This window comes from Phoca vitulina, unplaced genomic scaffold (assembly GCF_004348235.1).
Source record: "Phoca vitulina isolate PV1807 unplaced genomic scaffold, GSC_HSeal_1.0 scaffold40, whole genome shotgun sequence".
Lineage (NCBI taxonomy): Eukaryota > Metazoa > Chordata > Mammalia > Carnivora > Phocidae > Phoca > Phoca vitulina.
In genome coordinates, this window is record NW_022589743.1 from 14,301,700 (window position 1) to 14,317,525 (window position 15,826).

Genomic DNA, 15,826 nt, shown 5'->3' on the forward strand with positions numbered 1-15,826 from the left:
TTTTCTTTCAACCTGAATTGACTTGCTGATCTGTATTTGTTTGCGGTGTATAACCCACTCTCTAAGAACAACTCTTTCTGAGCCCCTCCTCGTATATGGGACAACATTCTTTTACTAAATAATATGTAGTAGGGTTAGAAGTAAATGTTTTAGGAATTACAGAAAACCATTGAGGAAAAGAATTTTTGGCTTGTGGGCTCATATATAAGTAATTTTCCATTTTTCATTTGCCCAGGGGATGACTTATCTTCATTGTTGATTTAGCATGAGTCATTATAGCTGTCTTTGTAATAGCAAGGAGGGTTGATAACAATTATTTTAGGCCTTGTATTAGTCATTCTTAGGTTAAATGTGTTACATCATCACTCTGGACAAGGTATCCTTGATTTTATGGTTCACTTATAAAGAAAGACATAGAAAAACGTTGCTGTGATTCTCAGACATATGAATAATTTTTGTTATGAAACCATTGTCTTTTTTTTTTTTTTTTTAAGATTTTATTTATTTGACAGAGAGAGACACAGTGAGAGAGGGAACAGAAGCAGGGGGAGTGGGAGAGGGAGAAGCAGGCTTCCCGCGGAGCAGGGAGCCCAATGCGGGGCTCAATCCCAGGACCCTGGGATTATGACCTGAGCCGAAGGCAGACGCTTAACGACTGAGCCACCCAGGCGCCCCGAAACCATTGTCTTTTAAGTTAGATTCAGTCTTCAGAAAACCAGGCCTTTTGGTGACTTTTATGTTCTTGTGTGATTTAAATACAGCAGGACTTTTGCTTCAAAACTGATGGTATTGATATGTAGAACATATATTTAAATTAGTAGGATGCTTAGTATTACTGGGTAGTGTTTTCTAAGGATTTATATTAATAATAATTTTCATGACTCTTTCAGGCAGCCCTTGACATTCGGCAGTCAGTGTTTGGCGGCAAAAATATTCATGTAGCAACAGCTCATGAAGACTTGGCTTATTCTTCTTATGTTCACCAGTATAGCTCTGGGAAATTTGACAATGCACTGTAAGTTCCATGTTCCTTTTCAGTGAGTGATTAAATGCTGTTGCTATTGTTTTGTTTTTCCTAATGCAATAGTATTTAGTGTATTTATAGATTAAATTTGTCTTCTGGAGCTTTAACAAGATGCCTAAACTGTTCTTGAAGTCATTTAAAATCATACCAATTTATAAGTCATTTATTTAGATGTTACGTGGTTTAATATTGAGAGTTCTATATCTTCGTAAGGAATATGGCTTATCTTCTGAATACTTCAGTAATTTTTCTTTGAGTAGTATAGTAGCCTCTGGCTAAATGACAGACTTAACCTAAAAACATTTTGCTCAAAATATGCCGAAATACTGAGTATAACAGTTGTCTTTGTCTTTGTAAATGCATAAATGAGCTTGCAGGAAAGAAAGTCCCCAAGGGCCACTCATGGACTAAAATCCAATAGGGTAGGCATGAACTATGGTATAACTAGTTGCCCTAGGGTGATTGGAAAGCTTAGTAGTTTGTGTAAACCTTGGTTGGACAATAATCCTGGGTTTATGAGATAAGGCATTTAGTCCACAGGAAACTATGAGTTAGAACTGAAACCCTCACCTGAAGTCAAGATCAAGCCTGCACCGTCAGGGAAAGGGAAGACTAGGAGGAAAACAAAAAATTTCCCACTGGCAAGAAAGAGGACAAGGAAACTCATTCATCTCAGGTTGGGCTCTCAGTTAACCAAAAATAGCCTCACAGTGAAATTTATAACTGCATCATGTATTCAGGAATCCCCAAACTGAGGAAAACATTAAAAAGCTCTTTGGGACTGCTATTTCTCCTGAGATGCCTTGTGGGAGAAAATGCAAAACCCTTGGAAATTCTCAACCCAAACCAAACAGACTTCCCATAGATCTAGCTCTACCTAAGATGAACTCACCATTAAAAAATTTCGAAATAAAGTAAGGAAATATTTCCTCTATGAATGAGAATCAGCAGAAATAACAAACAGAATTGGAACCCAAAGAATATTGGCTAACAGAACTTCTTGTTTGATACTATAAAGTAAGTATCTTTAAATGATTAAGCATATAAAATGGGTTAGCAAACTGTGGCCTTTAGGGAAAATAAAATTTTTTTGGAACATAGCAATACTCATTCACTCATGTATTGTCTATGGCTGCTTTCATGCTACATCAGGAGAGTTGAGTAGTTGAGACAGTGTGTGGCCCACACAGCCTAAAATATTTGCTATCTGGCCCTTTACAGAAAAAATTTGCTGACACTGATATAAAAGAATGAATTGGTAATATTTTGGAGGGAAAATAAAGGGGGGTAAAGGGCAGATTTAAAAATAAAATAACTGATACATGCTACAACCTGGATGAACCTTGAAAACATTCTGCTAATTGAAAGAAGCTAGTCACAAAGGACCCCATATTGTATGATTCCATTTTTTTGAGATGTCCAGAATAGGCAAATGTATGAGAGACAGAAAATAAATTTGTGGTTGCCATGGGCTGAGAGACAGAAAATAAATTTGTGGTTGCCATGGGCTGATAGGGTTGGAGGAACATGGTGAGAGACTACTAATGGGCCAGTGTTTCTTTTTAGGGTCATGAAAATACACTGAAATTGCTTGTGGTGATGGGTGCACAACTCTGTGAATATACTAAAAACCATTGAATTGTACATTTTAGTGGGCGACTTGTGTGGTATGAATTATATCTCAGTAAGAGCTGTTATAAAAAATAAAATGTAGCAGCTAGAATTAGAAAATAGTCATTTACATTAAAACTCAGTAGACAAACAGCACATTGGACACAACTAAAGAAACAGTTAGTGAACTGGAAAACAGATCTGAGAAAATTAATAATTACCTGGCAGATGGAGATAGAGGACTTGGAGTTATTTGAAAGAAACTGGTAGATAAAATAGGCAGCTTACCTTCTGTTTGGTGAGATGGGCCATAAACAAATAACTAGACATATCAGCTGAGAACACATATATGTGAAGAAGATTAAGGTAAACTAAGAGTAAGAATACTCTTTACTAAGAGCAAAGAGCTGTGGTAAATTTTTTAGGGACTTTTTTTTTTTTTAAGATTTTATTTATTTATTTGAGAGGGAGAGAATGAAAGAGAACATGAGAGGGGGGAGGGTCAGAGGGAGAAGCAGACTCCCTGCTGAGCAGGGAGCCTGAGGCAGTATTCGATCCTGGGACTCCAGGATCATGACCTGAGCTGAAGGCAGTCGCTGAACCAACTGAGCCACCCAGGCTCCCCCTTTAGGGACTTTTGTATAAGCTGGTCTGGAAAGGCTTTTCATTGAAGAGTGAGCCATGTGGGTGGATATTCAGGGGGATAGTATCCCATAGAGACGGTAAAGTAAGTGCAAGAGTCCTAGGTAAGAGTATGCTTTGCATGTTCAGAGAACTACGAGGCCTGTGGCTAGAGGAGAAGGAGAGGGCTGTTTCTTTTCTTTTTTTTAAAGATTTTATTTATTTATTTGACAGACAGCGAGAGAGGGAACACAAGCAGGGGGAGTGGGAGAGGGAGAAGCAGGCCTCCCGCTGAGCGGGGAGCCCGATGCGGAGCTCGATCCCAGGAACCCGGGATCATGACCGGAGCCGAAGGCAGACACTTAACAGCTGAGCCACTCAGGTGCCCCTAGAGGGCTGATTCTGAGAGTGATAGATGAGGTCAGACAGGTAGCAGGGGAAAGAACATGGTGAGCCTTGTAGGCTGTGATAACAACTTCACAGTTTATTCTGTGGGAGGTAGAAATCCAGTGGATATTTTAAAAGTTCAGTCCACAACAGATTAGAAATTTAAAAAACAAAAAACAGTACCTTTACCACAGATAGGTTTAGAAATTCCATCAGTATTATAAGTTGTGAGGTTTTTTTTTTTTAAATGCTGTAATTATTTATAACTAAAAAGAAATGCCAGAATATATTTGTCTGTATTACAGATTTCATGCCGAAAGAGCTATTGGTATCATTACCCACATCCTACCTGAAGATCATCTTCTTTTGGCTTCTTCAAAGAGGGTGAAAGGTACCCTTTGCAATTAGTCTCCAGTATACCTGTATATATATATTTTTTAGATTTCTTTTGCTGTCAGTTGTACTAGATGTCTAGTCTCATATATTTTAATGATACATAGTTTAAAATAGGGCTGTTTATGTCTTCGGGTAGTAGCATAGGATTAGACTATCTGCATATTACTGAGATAGCCAAGTCACTGATTTGAAGTATCTGCCTATAACTCTACTTAAGAATTTCCAGTGGTTCATAATAAAAGGTTCGCTTCTCTCATATAGCGTTGTTAATAAGCCAGAATATCTTTTGTCACTTTTTTTCTTCCTTCCTTCCTCCCTCCCCTCACCCCCTTTTCCTCTCTGTCATGACTTCATTCATTCATTTCTTTTGAGGGTAGGATGAAAGTAAGAATAACATTATTGCACAGTAACGGGTTTTTCACGTACCTTCAGCTTTATAGTGCAGGATTTTGAAACTCAGTTTTGTGTCAGGTTACCCTTAATGTTGCAAGGCTCTTACCAAATACCACTTTCTTCTTTTCTTCTAATCACTACCAAAACCCTTTAATTTAAAAAGCATTTATTTTGCCAATATCATTGGGTCACCCATGTGATAATTCCATGCATGCTGGAGAAATTTTACCTTAATTCTTGAACTGGTTCTTTTCCCCCCTCTAGGTTTGGATTTTAAGTTACACAAGTAATACATAATTGTTGTAAAAATTAAAAGTTAGAGAGAAAAGAGAAAATAATGAATTAAGTCACCTGAAATCCCACCAATCCAGATTTAGCATTTTGGTGACTATTTTTTAGACTTTTTTTCTCCAAATAATGGAATGAATGAATTTTTTTAGTTTTATATTCAGCTTTTTTCACTTAATACCGTACGGACATTTTTTCATTGCAGTACATATGGATATATATCCTTTTGTTCTTTGAAAACGCTTCCATGAACTAAACCTCTTTTACTTTTTGCATATGAACAATTTTCCTAGAATAAAATTACCTCGTAAAAGAATATGTATTTTTAAGACTTTAAATGGAATTTGAAAGTCTTATATGTGACTTTGAAATTGCGCTGTCTTCTTGCCTGATTTGGTTGGTCAAGTTAGTAGGAGGAAACCAGTTCTTTTAGTTGTATTTGGTTAAAGGTTATATTTTATAGTGTGGTTTCAAAATGTTCAACAGTGCTTAGGTACTCCTTGACACAGTTTCATAACTTTAAAATTTTGCCTTTGCCTTGTTGTCTTACACTGCTTTAAATAAGAAATTCACATCAGCAAAATATCATAGTCTAGTAAAGCAGAAATTCTGCAAAATATTTGATGTATACCATTGTTTTTCTTAAATTTGAAGTTCATTATACTATGCAAACTAGAATGACCCCCAGAAGTATATTTTTTCATTATCGTGGAATTCATCTTTACCAGTTCTAATCCATAACCACAAACATTTATAGAATTTAATTTTAAATTATATGCTCTGATTAGCTTTGATAGATGGTTTGGAAGTATGCTAATTTTATTGCTTTCTTAATCAGCCCTTATTTTAGAGGAGATTGCAATCGACTGTCATAATAAAGAAACTGAACAGAGGCTGCTTCAAGAAGCTCATGATTTGCACCTGTCTTCACTCCAATTAGCTAAAAAAGCTTTTGGGGAATTTAATGTACAGACTGCAAAACACTATGGAAACCTTGGAAGACTTTACCAGTCAATGAGAAAATTTAAGGTACAAGCATGTTTTACTATCTTTTTCTCTCACTAAATAATTTTAGGTAGTAAAGTATAATCTTAAATAATACATCTTCAGTAACCTTCAGTAATAAAGTGTACATTTATTATACTCCTACCTTATTCCACGAAAGAATTGAGAAAATAGCTAGTATAAAACAACAGAGTCAAAATATAAATAAAATTCAAAATCCAAACCATGGAAAAATAAGACATAATATCAAACCACAAAGGCTGATACGGTTATTATAGTTAGACTTAAAACATAGCTATTAGCAGGGCACCTGTCTGGCTCAGTCAAAAGAGCATGTGACTGTTGATCTCAGGGTAGTTTGAGCCCCACGTTGGGTGCAGAAATTACTTAAATAAATAAAAACTTTAAAAAAAAAAAAAAGAAAGGGGGACGCCTGGGTGGCTCAGTCAGTTGAGCATCCAACTCTTGGTTTCAGCTCAGGTTATGATCTCATGGGTTGTGAGATCGAACCCCAGTTGGGCTCCCCCCTCAGCGGGGAGTCTGCTCAAAGATTATCTCCTTCTGTCCCTCCCCCAGCTTGGGCGCACACACTCACAGTCTCTCTCTCTCACTCAATCTCTCTAAAAATAAATAAATCTTTAAACAACAACAACAACATAGTGTTAGTTATGTTAAGCGTAGCCCTTAGCAGGGGCGCCTGGGTGATGCCGGCGGTTAAGCATCTGCCTTCGGCTCAGACCATGATCCCCGGGTCCTGGGATCTTCGGGCTCCCTGCTCAGCGGGGAGTCTGCTTCTCCCTCTGCCCCTCCCCCAGCTCATGCTCGCTCTCTTTCTCTCTCTCTCTCTCTCAAATAAAATAAAATCTTAAAAAAAAAAGTGTAGCCCTTAGCATAATGTCTGGCACATGGTAGGTATGCAAGAAATGTCAGATATTGCAAGTATTATTAATTATGGTGATAAAAATTTACTGAATTCTCTTTTAAAATTTTGGGTTATAAATTTTTTTTTTTTTAAGATTTTATTTATTTGAGAGAGAGAGAATGAGAGAGAGCACACGAAGGGGGGGAGGGTCAGAGGGAGAAGCAGACTCCCTGCTGAGCAGGGAGTCCGATGGCGGGACTCGATCCATGGACTCCAGGATCATGACCTGAACCGAGGGCAGTCGCTTCACCAAGTGAGCCACCCAGGCGCCCTGGGTTATAAATTCTTAATATTGTTCATTTTAGGGTCAGACATTCTTTGTTTTTTTTTAACCTGAAAATCCATTACATATCCCTCAATTAACCTGAGTTTTATTGTCAAAATTCCAAAAAATAAAGCGTATACCTATATAACTGAACATACTATAGTATGAAGTTTCTTAACAAGGTTTAAATTTTGGAGCATGTTAACAAAGAAATAATTGTCATTTTAGAAAGTTTTGATGTTAATTTCTTCTAACAATTTTTTATTACCAGGACAGATTTTCTCGTCATTTTTGGCATAGGACACTCACTGTCATCAGCTTGTGTGCATGGCTTCCCAAACCAGTAATCTTCCCCTAGGCAGCTTTTGGATTAACGTAGTATGTCCTCTGATCTGATTATCTTATGCCATCCATGTCTTGGCATTTAGAAGAGTCTTACTCATTGGCTGAGAATTGTTAATATAAGAGTATAATCTAATGGCTAAAACAGCTTAATTATTTTTCAGGAAGCTGAAGAAATGCATATCAAAGCAATTCAGATAAAAGAGCAACTTCTTGGTCAAGAAGATTATGAAGTAGCCCTTTCAGTGGGACATCTGGCTTCTCTGTACAATTATGACATGAATCAGTACGAAAATGCTGAGAAACTTTATTTGCGATCTATAGCGATTGGTATGTTATTTTAAAATTTTCTTAGTCAATTGATTAGTATCAACATGTCAACATGTCTTATATGTTGTAGAAGGGAAGTGTAATTACGAAGAGTTAAATGAGTTTAGAGCTGCTAAGGATATCCAGAAACCACCCAAAAATCATCTGAAACATTTTGCTAAAGATGATTTATTGATGTTGAAGCCAGTAGTAAGAAGTATGACAGTTGAGGCAGGAGGAGTTATTCTAAACTAGTTGTGTAGTTACTACTCCCTCCACCTCCCTTTTTGAACATGTTACCAATGGAATCATGCAATGTATATTTTTACATGTCTGGTTTCTTTTGGTGAACATGAATTGTGAAATACATCTGTGTTGTTCCATAACACTATTGCTTATTAATTTCCAGTGCTATATAATATTTTATTGGATTAGTATATCATTATTTATCCATTCTACTCTTAATGGACATTCCGAACATTTGGATTGTTTCCATTTCAGGAAATAAGATTACAAAATAACATACTGTAGTCATCATCTAATGTGTCTGTTAAAATTTTTCCCTGTTTTGGGGGCACCTGGCTGGCTCCGTCAGTAGAGCATGTGACTCTTGATCTCAGGGTCATGGGTTTGAGCCCCATGTTAAGGATAGAGTTTACTTAAAAAAATTTTTCCCTATTTTTATATTGAATTGTCTGTCATTCCTTATTGATTTATATATATAAGGTCTTCATATACTATGGATGCAGCAAGCCCTTTGTTGGTTACATATGTTGTAAGATAGATAACTCACTCTGCTCCTTGTTTCTAAATGGTGCCTTTCAAAGAACAGAAGTTCTTAATTCTAATATTTATCTTGTCTGTGGGTACCCAATCTCATTAGTTTCTCATTTAGCCTAGGAAATAAAATGAAGCCACCTTATTTAAAGAATTGGACTTGTGTTATTTTTTAAGAACCTCTTGTTTCATTATTTGAGCTTTCTTTTTTTTTTTCCCCTGTGCGTGTGTGTATGTGTGTTTTACTTTCAGGGAAGAAACTGTTTGGTGAAGGCTACAGTGGACTAGAATATGATTACCGAGGTCTCATTAAACTTTACAACTCCATTGGAAATTATGAGAAAGTGTTTGAATATCACAATGTTCTGTCTAACTGGAACCGGTTGCGAGATCGTCAGTATTCGGTGACCGATGCTCTTGAAGATGTCAACACCAGCCCCCAATCCACTGAAGAAGTGGTGCAGTCCTTCTTGATTTCTCAGAATGTTGAGGGACCGAGCTGCTGAGGGAGGACCTCAGTTAACTAATTTACCTTTTCCCAGATTCCAGGGAATTCATACTGTGAAATCAAAACCATGTTGTTTTTTGGGGCTGGAATTTGCATTGAAACACTGGTCCAGTCCATTGACCCTATTTGGGTGATCCCTACCTTGCAGAGTGTCCGTAGGAATAAGCATATATTCAGTTATATTCAGCATGTACCGCATGTATAAGTAGTCTGGCCCATATTTTCAACCTAGTAGAACAAACAACAGGAAATCTTTTTTTTTTTCCATTTTAAAAAATAATTCATTTTGCAGAAAGCCTGAAAAGAACCCCTAAATAAAACTATTTAAGAGTTTAAAAGAGTTGCATTCTTATTACGTAAGGATGATTTTAACAACTTTTTAACATATTCTTCCTTGTGGAGGTATTCAATACTGTATTGTAAAGAAATTTTATGGGGAAAATCTTTATATGCAGTATAGAAAAGTTAACACAGTACTAGTAGAAGAGGGACATCCTGACTTAGGTTTGGCTACCTTACCCAGAGAAGTGGATACAACCACTCCAGAGCTCTATTACAGGGAAGGATTGTCAGATTCATCTGAACTGGACCAGTGTTGATCTGTAAGTAATAGAAAAGCTGACAGACCAGCAGTTTTATTAACCCTTTGGTGGTTTCAGGGTTTTTTGGTACAACAATGCAAGAGGCTCTGAAAGCGTTTGCGAACAGGACCAGGAGGACTTAAAAAGGACCAGCCTAATGTAGAAAGGGGTTATTTGGACCAGAGGCTTTAGGTAATTATTTTAGCCCCTGCATATACTTTTATCAGTAGAATGTTTCATTTAGAGGTATAATGAAAAGTGATAATGCAAAAATTATATTAATGTAATTAGACACCAAACTAGGGAGATTCGGCAATTTCAATGGTGTATCTTTAGTCAGTGTGCACAGATGGCGGTGCCATAAGCAAGTCTATAAATGTCTGCTGCAACCATCCCCCGCATTTTAAATGTTACCCTAATAATCAATGCAATTAACAAGTATATTGGCTAAGAGTCGTGAAATAGCTCATGGGTGGGAATTTTAGGTTACTATATGGTTTGTGGGGATTAATGGAAAAATGAATGCCCAAAAGAAGCAATTCTTGGAGATCCTTCATTTTTATGGTAAATAATAGTACAGCTGTGTCATTTTATTTGAAATTCAAGAGTCAAATGCAGAGATCCCCTAATTATATATGTTTCACTAACTTGTCTTCCTGTTTATTGGGTTTTGATTTTTGTAATCTTAAGCCAGTCAGGTTATTTAATATTGAGGTAATTAATACTCAAATTTGGAAAGTGACATGTAGCAATTAAACAAAAAGGTCTTTTGCTGTTACCTCAATTCTTACTATAGTGGCCTATGTGGTGCCTCTGTAGTTAAGAATCAGGGTTTTCCCCCCTATTTTCAGGGGTTCATGACTTGGCTGTCAGATGTTGCTCTTGGCTAATGCTTGGAGTAGTCTGTGGGTGAGTGGATGTGTGTTGAATTTTGGTTTTCTTTTAACATGCACGCTGGGGTTGGAGGGGGGAAGAAATCTAAACTGCCACATTGAGTACAGAAAAATTAATTGGAGATTTCAGGTAAATTTGATTTTCAACACTTTTTTGAACTTCCCAAACCTGATCTTGTTTAAAACTGTTACTTGCAGTCTTGTTAGTTATGAGCCAGTGTTTTTAAGTCCCCAGGAGGGGATTGACTGGGGGAGGTACAGAAAGAGATGAAGCAAGCCCAGACCCTAATATTGTAACCGTGATTTCAAAACCTGGGTTTATTCCTCAAATTGAATTATTTTCTTTTTCATTTTAAAAAGAGTGCATTGGCACACCTGCACCTCCCGTCCCAGTTAATTGCAGTCTGACGCCAGGAGGCACCTCTTGATTAATTACCAAATAGTCTGTGTGACCAAGGACTAACATTTATTAAGTTACTCAGCTCTATCCTCACAGGCCTATATATTTAATACCTCCAAAGATATCCAGGATAGGCTTTGTATACTTTTGTTGGTTATTTAGAGTCATGTGGTATGTTTGTGGTATAGGAATGTCATGGTAAATTGTTTTTCAATAAATATTTTGAAACTTAACGTTTCCATATGAAGTTTTTTTTTTTTTTGATCAATCTGTATCTTTTGGTTTTGTGCACATAGAGCATTTCCTAGGATAAAATCAAGCAAATGACTTAAGGCCTCATCCTCTCTCCATTCAGTTTGAGCTCAACTTAGCTCACACTCAGTGATAAAGCAACATGATATTTAGAAGCCTAAGATCACAGGGTGATAATGTTATGTGGCAGCCAGTTTTTCTAAAAAGCATTGGTAGTTTCCCTTTATTACCACTGCTTTCATGTAGTTTTCTGTAAGTCCGTACACTTTGGTTTAATGCAAAAACTGTAGGCTGAGAAGAGATTGACAGCTTGTTAATGATATAACAAAAAGTATGCTATTAATTCTGGTTGTAATGAAGAATAATACCCTAATGATTCTAAGTGTGGGATTTATCATTCCTAGGGATGTTTAGGGTAGCTTAGAGAGGTGAATGTTAGTACTTTATGGGGTTAAAAAGAATCTCAAAAGAATAAAATTTACCTCACAATAACCAATAGCTTGCACAAACTTTTCACATATGGTGGGGGTTGTGTGTAAGGAAGCCTAGACCAACTTAAAGATTTTTCTGGAAGTTCAGCAAAGTAATGTTAAATAAGGGGCCTTTGGTCTCATCCTTCCCTGACTTTCATTTCTCTCTTACCCAGTCTTTTTCCCAAAGTTGGTGCTACTCAGATGGGGTGCGTCGGGGGGCTCTCCTGTGCCACACGGATGGTCAGTCACTCCTGCATCCAGTGTAATAGAACCAATGGGGTTTTTTAGACCACAGTTTTTATGGGTCCCCGAAGCTTTAGGACCCTTCTTGTCATTGAAGCTCTGTCTCTCCTTGGTTAAAAACAAACTCACTGTTGCTCTGTAGTAATCCGTGTGCAGGTACGTGGTTAATTAATTTGTGAAATTAAAGATTTGACAAAGGCCTTTGTTCCTAGCCTGTTTGGGGAGAGTTCATAATGTTGTGAAAATTAAGTCCAGAGGCTGCTACCTTACAAATAAATGGAGAGTGCCATTTGGCAACTCCTTACATGCACACACAGTGCTCAACAGTCAGCACCTAAAACACGATGGAAGCTTTTGGCCATACTTTACCAATTGAAACAATGGTTTGCTTAGTTAGCAGGGACTCTTAACTGCCACTTGGTCTTTATTTTTTCCCCAGAATTTGTAGCCTTGCTGCTTGCAAACTGTTCCTTTCCTGGATGACAAAGTTACTACTGGAAAAATACTTATTTATATAAGTACGAACTTTTTAAAGAGTTTTATTTTTGCTTTAAAAATTGATGTATATATTTCACCTCTTGGCTTTGGAGGACCTCAGTTCTTGCTAGGAAAAAAAAATTTTTTTTTTTTAATCTGACATTTGGATTAATCTCCAGCTTGAACACTAGTAGTTGTATTGTCCACAAATCTCAGGAATGTGTTAGGCAGAAAACTGGTTTTTACCCTGTCGGTGATCTGAAGGAGTGTGCTTTAGGATTTACTAAATAATACTATTCTTTAATTGCAGTCCTAGGTATCTATAGCATGAGTGGCCTTAGTGAGTTTGTTGAAGTGCACATTTTTTTTCAAAAGTAAAATTTAAGATTAAAAATATATGCTATATATAGATATCTAGAAAACCTGGTTTGTGGTGCACAAGTTACGTGTTGGATCACTAAATAATTGTCACAGGTACCATTTGTGTAACGTTACTCATTTCTGTATATTCCTTTTATGGAAAGATGTTGCCATGGTAACTAAAACTTTTCAGTTTAGTTCTACTTTTATGATGTGAATGAATGCTACATTTTATTAAATATTACCAAGTCAGTACTATTTTTATACTTTATTAAGCAACAGGGGATTTTAGTTTAATAGGCTCAAGAGCTCTTAATGAAACAAATTACTAACAATTCTTTACATGAAAATCCCCACTAATAGTGCCACAGTAATTTCTATAGAAATATCTAGGGTCATTGAGATTTTTTTAAGACAATTCTTCATTGTGTCAGAATGACCTTTTGTATCATCCTTAACACAAACTTGTAGTGCCCACCATTATTTGTAATCATTGAACCATACTAAGTATGTTTGTAACCAGCATTGTGATATATTCTGTACTTGTATTGCTAAAAATGAATTATTGACCTAATAAATATAGTGTTCCTGCATTCATAGTGTATCTGTTTCCAGTTCAGTTGTGATCACTTTTGGTCGGGACTTGGGATTATTATTGCAACCTGTTTTTTTTTTTTTTTTTTAAGATTTTATTTATTTATTTGACAGAGAGACACAGCTAGAGAGGGAACACAAGCAGGGGGAGTGGGAGAGGGAGAAGCAGGCTTCCTGCGGAGCAGGGAGCTCGATGCCAGGCTCAATCCCAGCACCCTGGGATCATGACCTGAGCCGAAGGCAGATGCTTAACGACTGAGCCACCCGGGCGCCCTCAAATTAGGTCTTTAAGAAAATCTGCCATGAAACAGAATGAATCGTAAGCACGCAGAGCCGCTGGTGCTGGAAATGAAACCAAATTTTAAGTTAATATAAAGAAAATTAACATTTCAACAAAACCCCACCTTCACTTGGCATAGTCAGCACTGGGTTGATTTCGCTTGCCACCTGCAATGAGACTGACTTTTAAAATTTTTCTTCTTACATTCCCATGACTTTGAACATGCTGTTCTCTCTTTTGTATGGAATGCCATTTTGTGCCTAAACTTTCATTCATCTGTCAAACTCAAAGGACAAGGAAGCCTTCCCTGAAAGTTTGAATTGCCTTTTCTTGGTACTTAAGCCCCATTTTATTTAAAATTTAGTTAAAAAGGCATTACCCTAGGGACGCCTGGGTGGCTCAGTCGTTGGGCGTCTGCCTTTGGCTCAGGTCGTGATCCCAGGGTCCTGGGATCAAGTCCCGCATCGGGCTCCCTGCTCCGTGGGGAGCCTGCTTCTCCCTCTGCCGCTCCCTCTGCTTGTGCTCTCTCTCTGACAAATAAATAAAATCTTAAAAAAAAAAAAAGACATTACCCTATGAACATATAACTAACATAATTAAAATTTTCCAGCTTATAAACGTTGCTGATTTGTGCATTTAACAAATTTTACGTAGAATTTACTCTGTAGCAGATACTATTCTAAATATGTTAGCAAACCACACCCACTTACTTTATACACATTTATTTCTACAGTTCGAAAATTCAAGGCAAACTCAAACTCATCAGGATGGTTGTTATCAAAAACATAAAAGTGTTGGCAAGGATGTAGAGAAGTTGGAGACTTCATGCATTATTGATGGGGTTGTAAAAAGGTGCATCTGCTATGGTAAACAGTAAGGTGGTTCCTCAAAAAATGAAAATAGAATTACCATGTGATCCAGCAATCTTTCTTAGGGGTATATGTTCAAAAGAATTGAAAGCAGGGTCTTTTCATTTGTACACCACGTTCATAGCATCATTATTCATAATAACCAAAATGCAGAAGCAACCCAAATGTCCCATCACTGGATGAATGGATAAACAAAATGTGATATATCCATACAATGCAATATTATCCTGAATAATAATAATATTCAAAATAAGAATTATTATTTCTTAAAAAGGAAGGAATTTCTTTTTTTAAACTTTTTTTAAAAGATTTTATTTATTCATGAGAGACAGAGGGGCAGAGGGAGAAGCAGGCTCCGCACAGAGCAGGGAGCCGGATATGGGGCTCAATGCCAGGACCCCAGGATCACGACCCGAGCCAAAGGCAGACGCTTGACCGACTGAGCCACCCAGGCGCCTCAAAAGGAAGGAATTTCTAACCCATGCTACAACATTGAACCTTGAGGGCATAATGCTAAAGTGATACAAGCCAGGCACAAAAGGGAGGGGAGAGTATACTGTATATACTCTAAGTATGAATCTACTTATATGAGGTATGTGGTCAAACTCAAAGAAAGTAGAATGGTAGTTGTCAGAGCTGGGAGGAGCTGAAAATGGGGAGTGGTCGCTTAATGGGTACAGTTTCAGTTGTGCAAGATGAAATGGTTCTGGAGATTCGGTACACAACAATGGATATACTGTACACTTATTGAACTGTACACTTAAGATGATACATTTTATGAGTTAACCACAATTAAAATTTTTAGGACAAACTTTCCAATTGCATAAGCAGTTACATAAGACATGATAAAGTTTGAAAAAATCTGATCACTTCCACTCAGTGCCTTGATAAAGCTTAAGTACAATTTATTTTCTGAATTAGAACGTTGATAGAACATGTCAAACTTGACTTGCATTTAAATTCCTGCTCAGCACAGAATCAGGCTTTGTCCTTGACTCTTGCCACTCCTTAAGTCGTTTGAGTATTTTTCTCTCCTGTTACTGGCTGTCATCACAGCACATGTTCTGCATCTGGTATGTTGGTGTCAGAGTAACTAAATTACACAAGACCAAACAAACAAAAGAGTCATTTAAAAACCACCCTTAGGGGCGCCTGGCTGACTCACAGTAGAGCATGCGACCCCTGATCTCAGTGATCTCAGCGTCATGAGTTCGAGCTCCACATTGGGTAAGAGATTACTTTAAAAACAAACTGGCGCCTGGGTGGCTCAGTCCATTAAGCGTCTGCCTTCGGCTCAGGTCATGATCCCAGGGTCCTGGGATCAAGTCCCCCATCAGGCTCCCTGCTCAGCGGGGTGTCTGCTTCTCCCTCTCCTTCACCCTCTGCCCCTTCACCCCGCTCGTGCTCACTCTCTCAAATATTAATAAATAAAATCTTTAAAAAAATAAACAACCTTTGGTGCTTTTTGACTGGGATGAAGTTTACCTAGTATATATTTGATCATTCAAATCTTTTAGTTTTTAGAAATATGATTACCGAGAGTCAAGTTTTGGGGC

General features: G+C 37.4%; 1 protein-coding gene across 1 annotated transcript in view; it reads left to right on the forward strand.

The window, feature by feature from the left end:
* The window catches only part of APPBP2 (amyloid beta precursor protein binding protein 2), a 57,103-nt gene extending 43,983 nt beyond the window's left edge, over positions 1 to 13,120 (forward strand). Inside the window, exons 9-13 of the mRNA XM_032428598.1 lie at positions 891 to 1,015; positions 3,949 to 4,034; positions 5,559 to 5,749; positions 7,419 to 7,584; positions 8,593 to 13,120. Of these exons, the coding sequence (XP_032284489.1) occupies positions 891 to 1,015; positions 3,949 to 4,034; positions 5,559 to 5,749; positions 7,419 to 7,584; positions 8,593 to 8,846 (822 nt within the window). The 3' untranslated portion in view covers positions 8,847 to 13,120. The remainder of the gene's footprint in view (positions 1 to 890; positions 1,016 to 3,948; positions 4,035 to 5,558; positions 5,750 to 7,418; positions 7,585 to 8,592) is intronic.
* Positions 13,121 to 15,826: the final 2,706 nt, after the last annotated feature.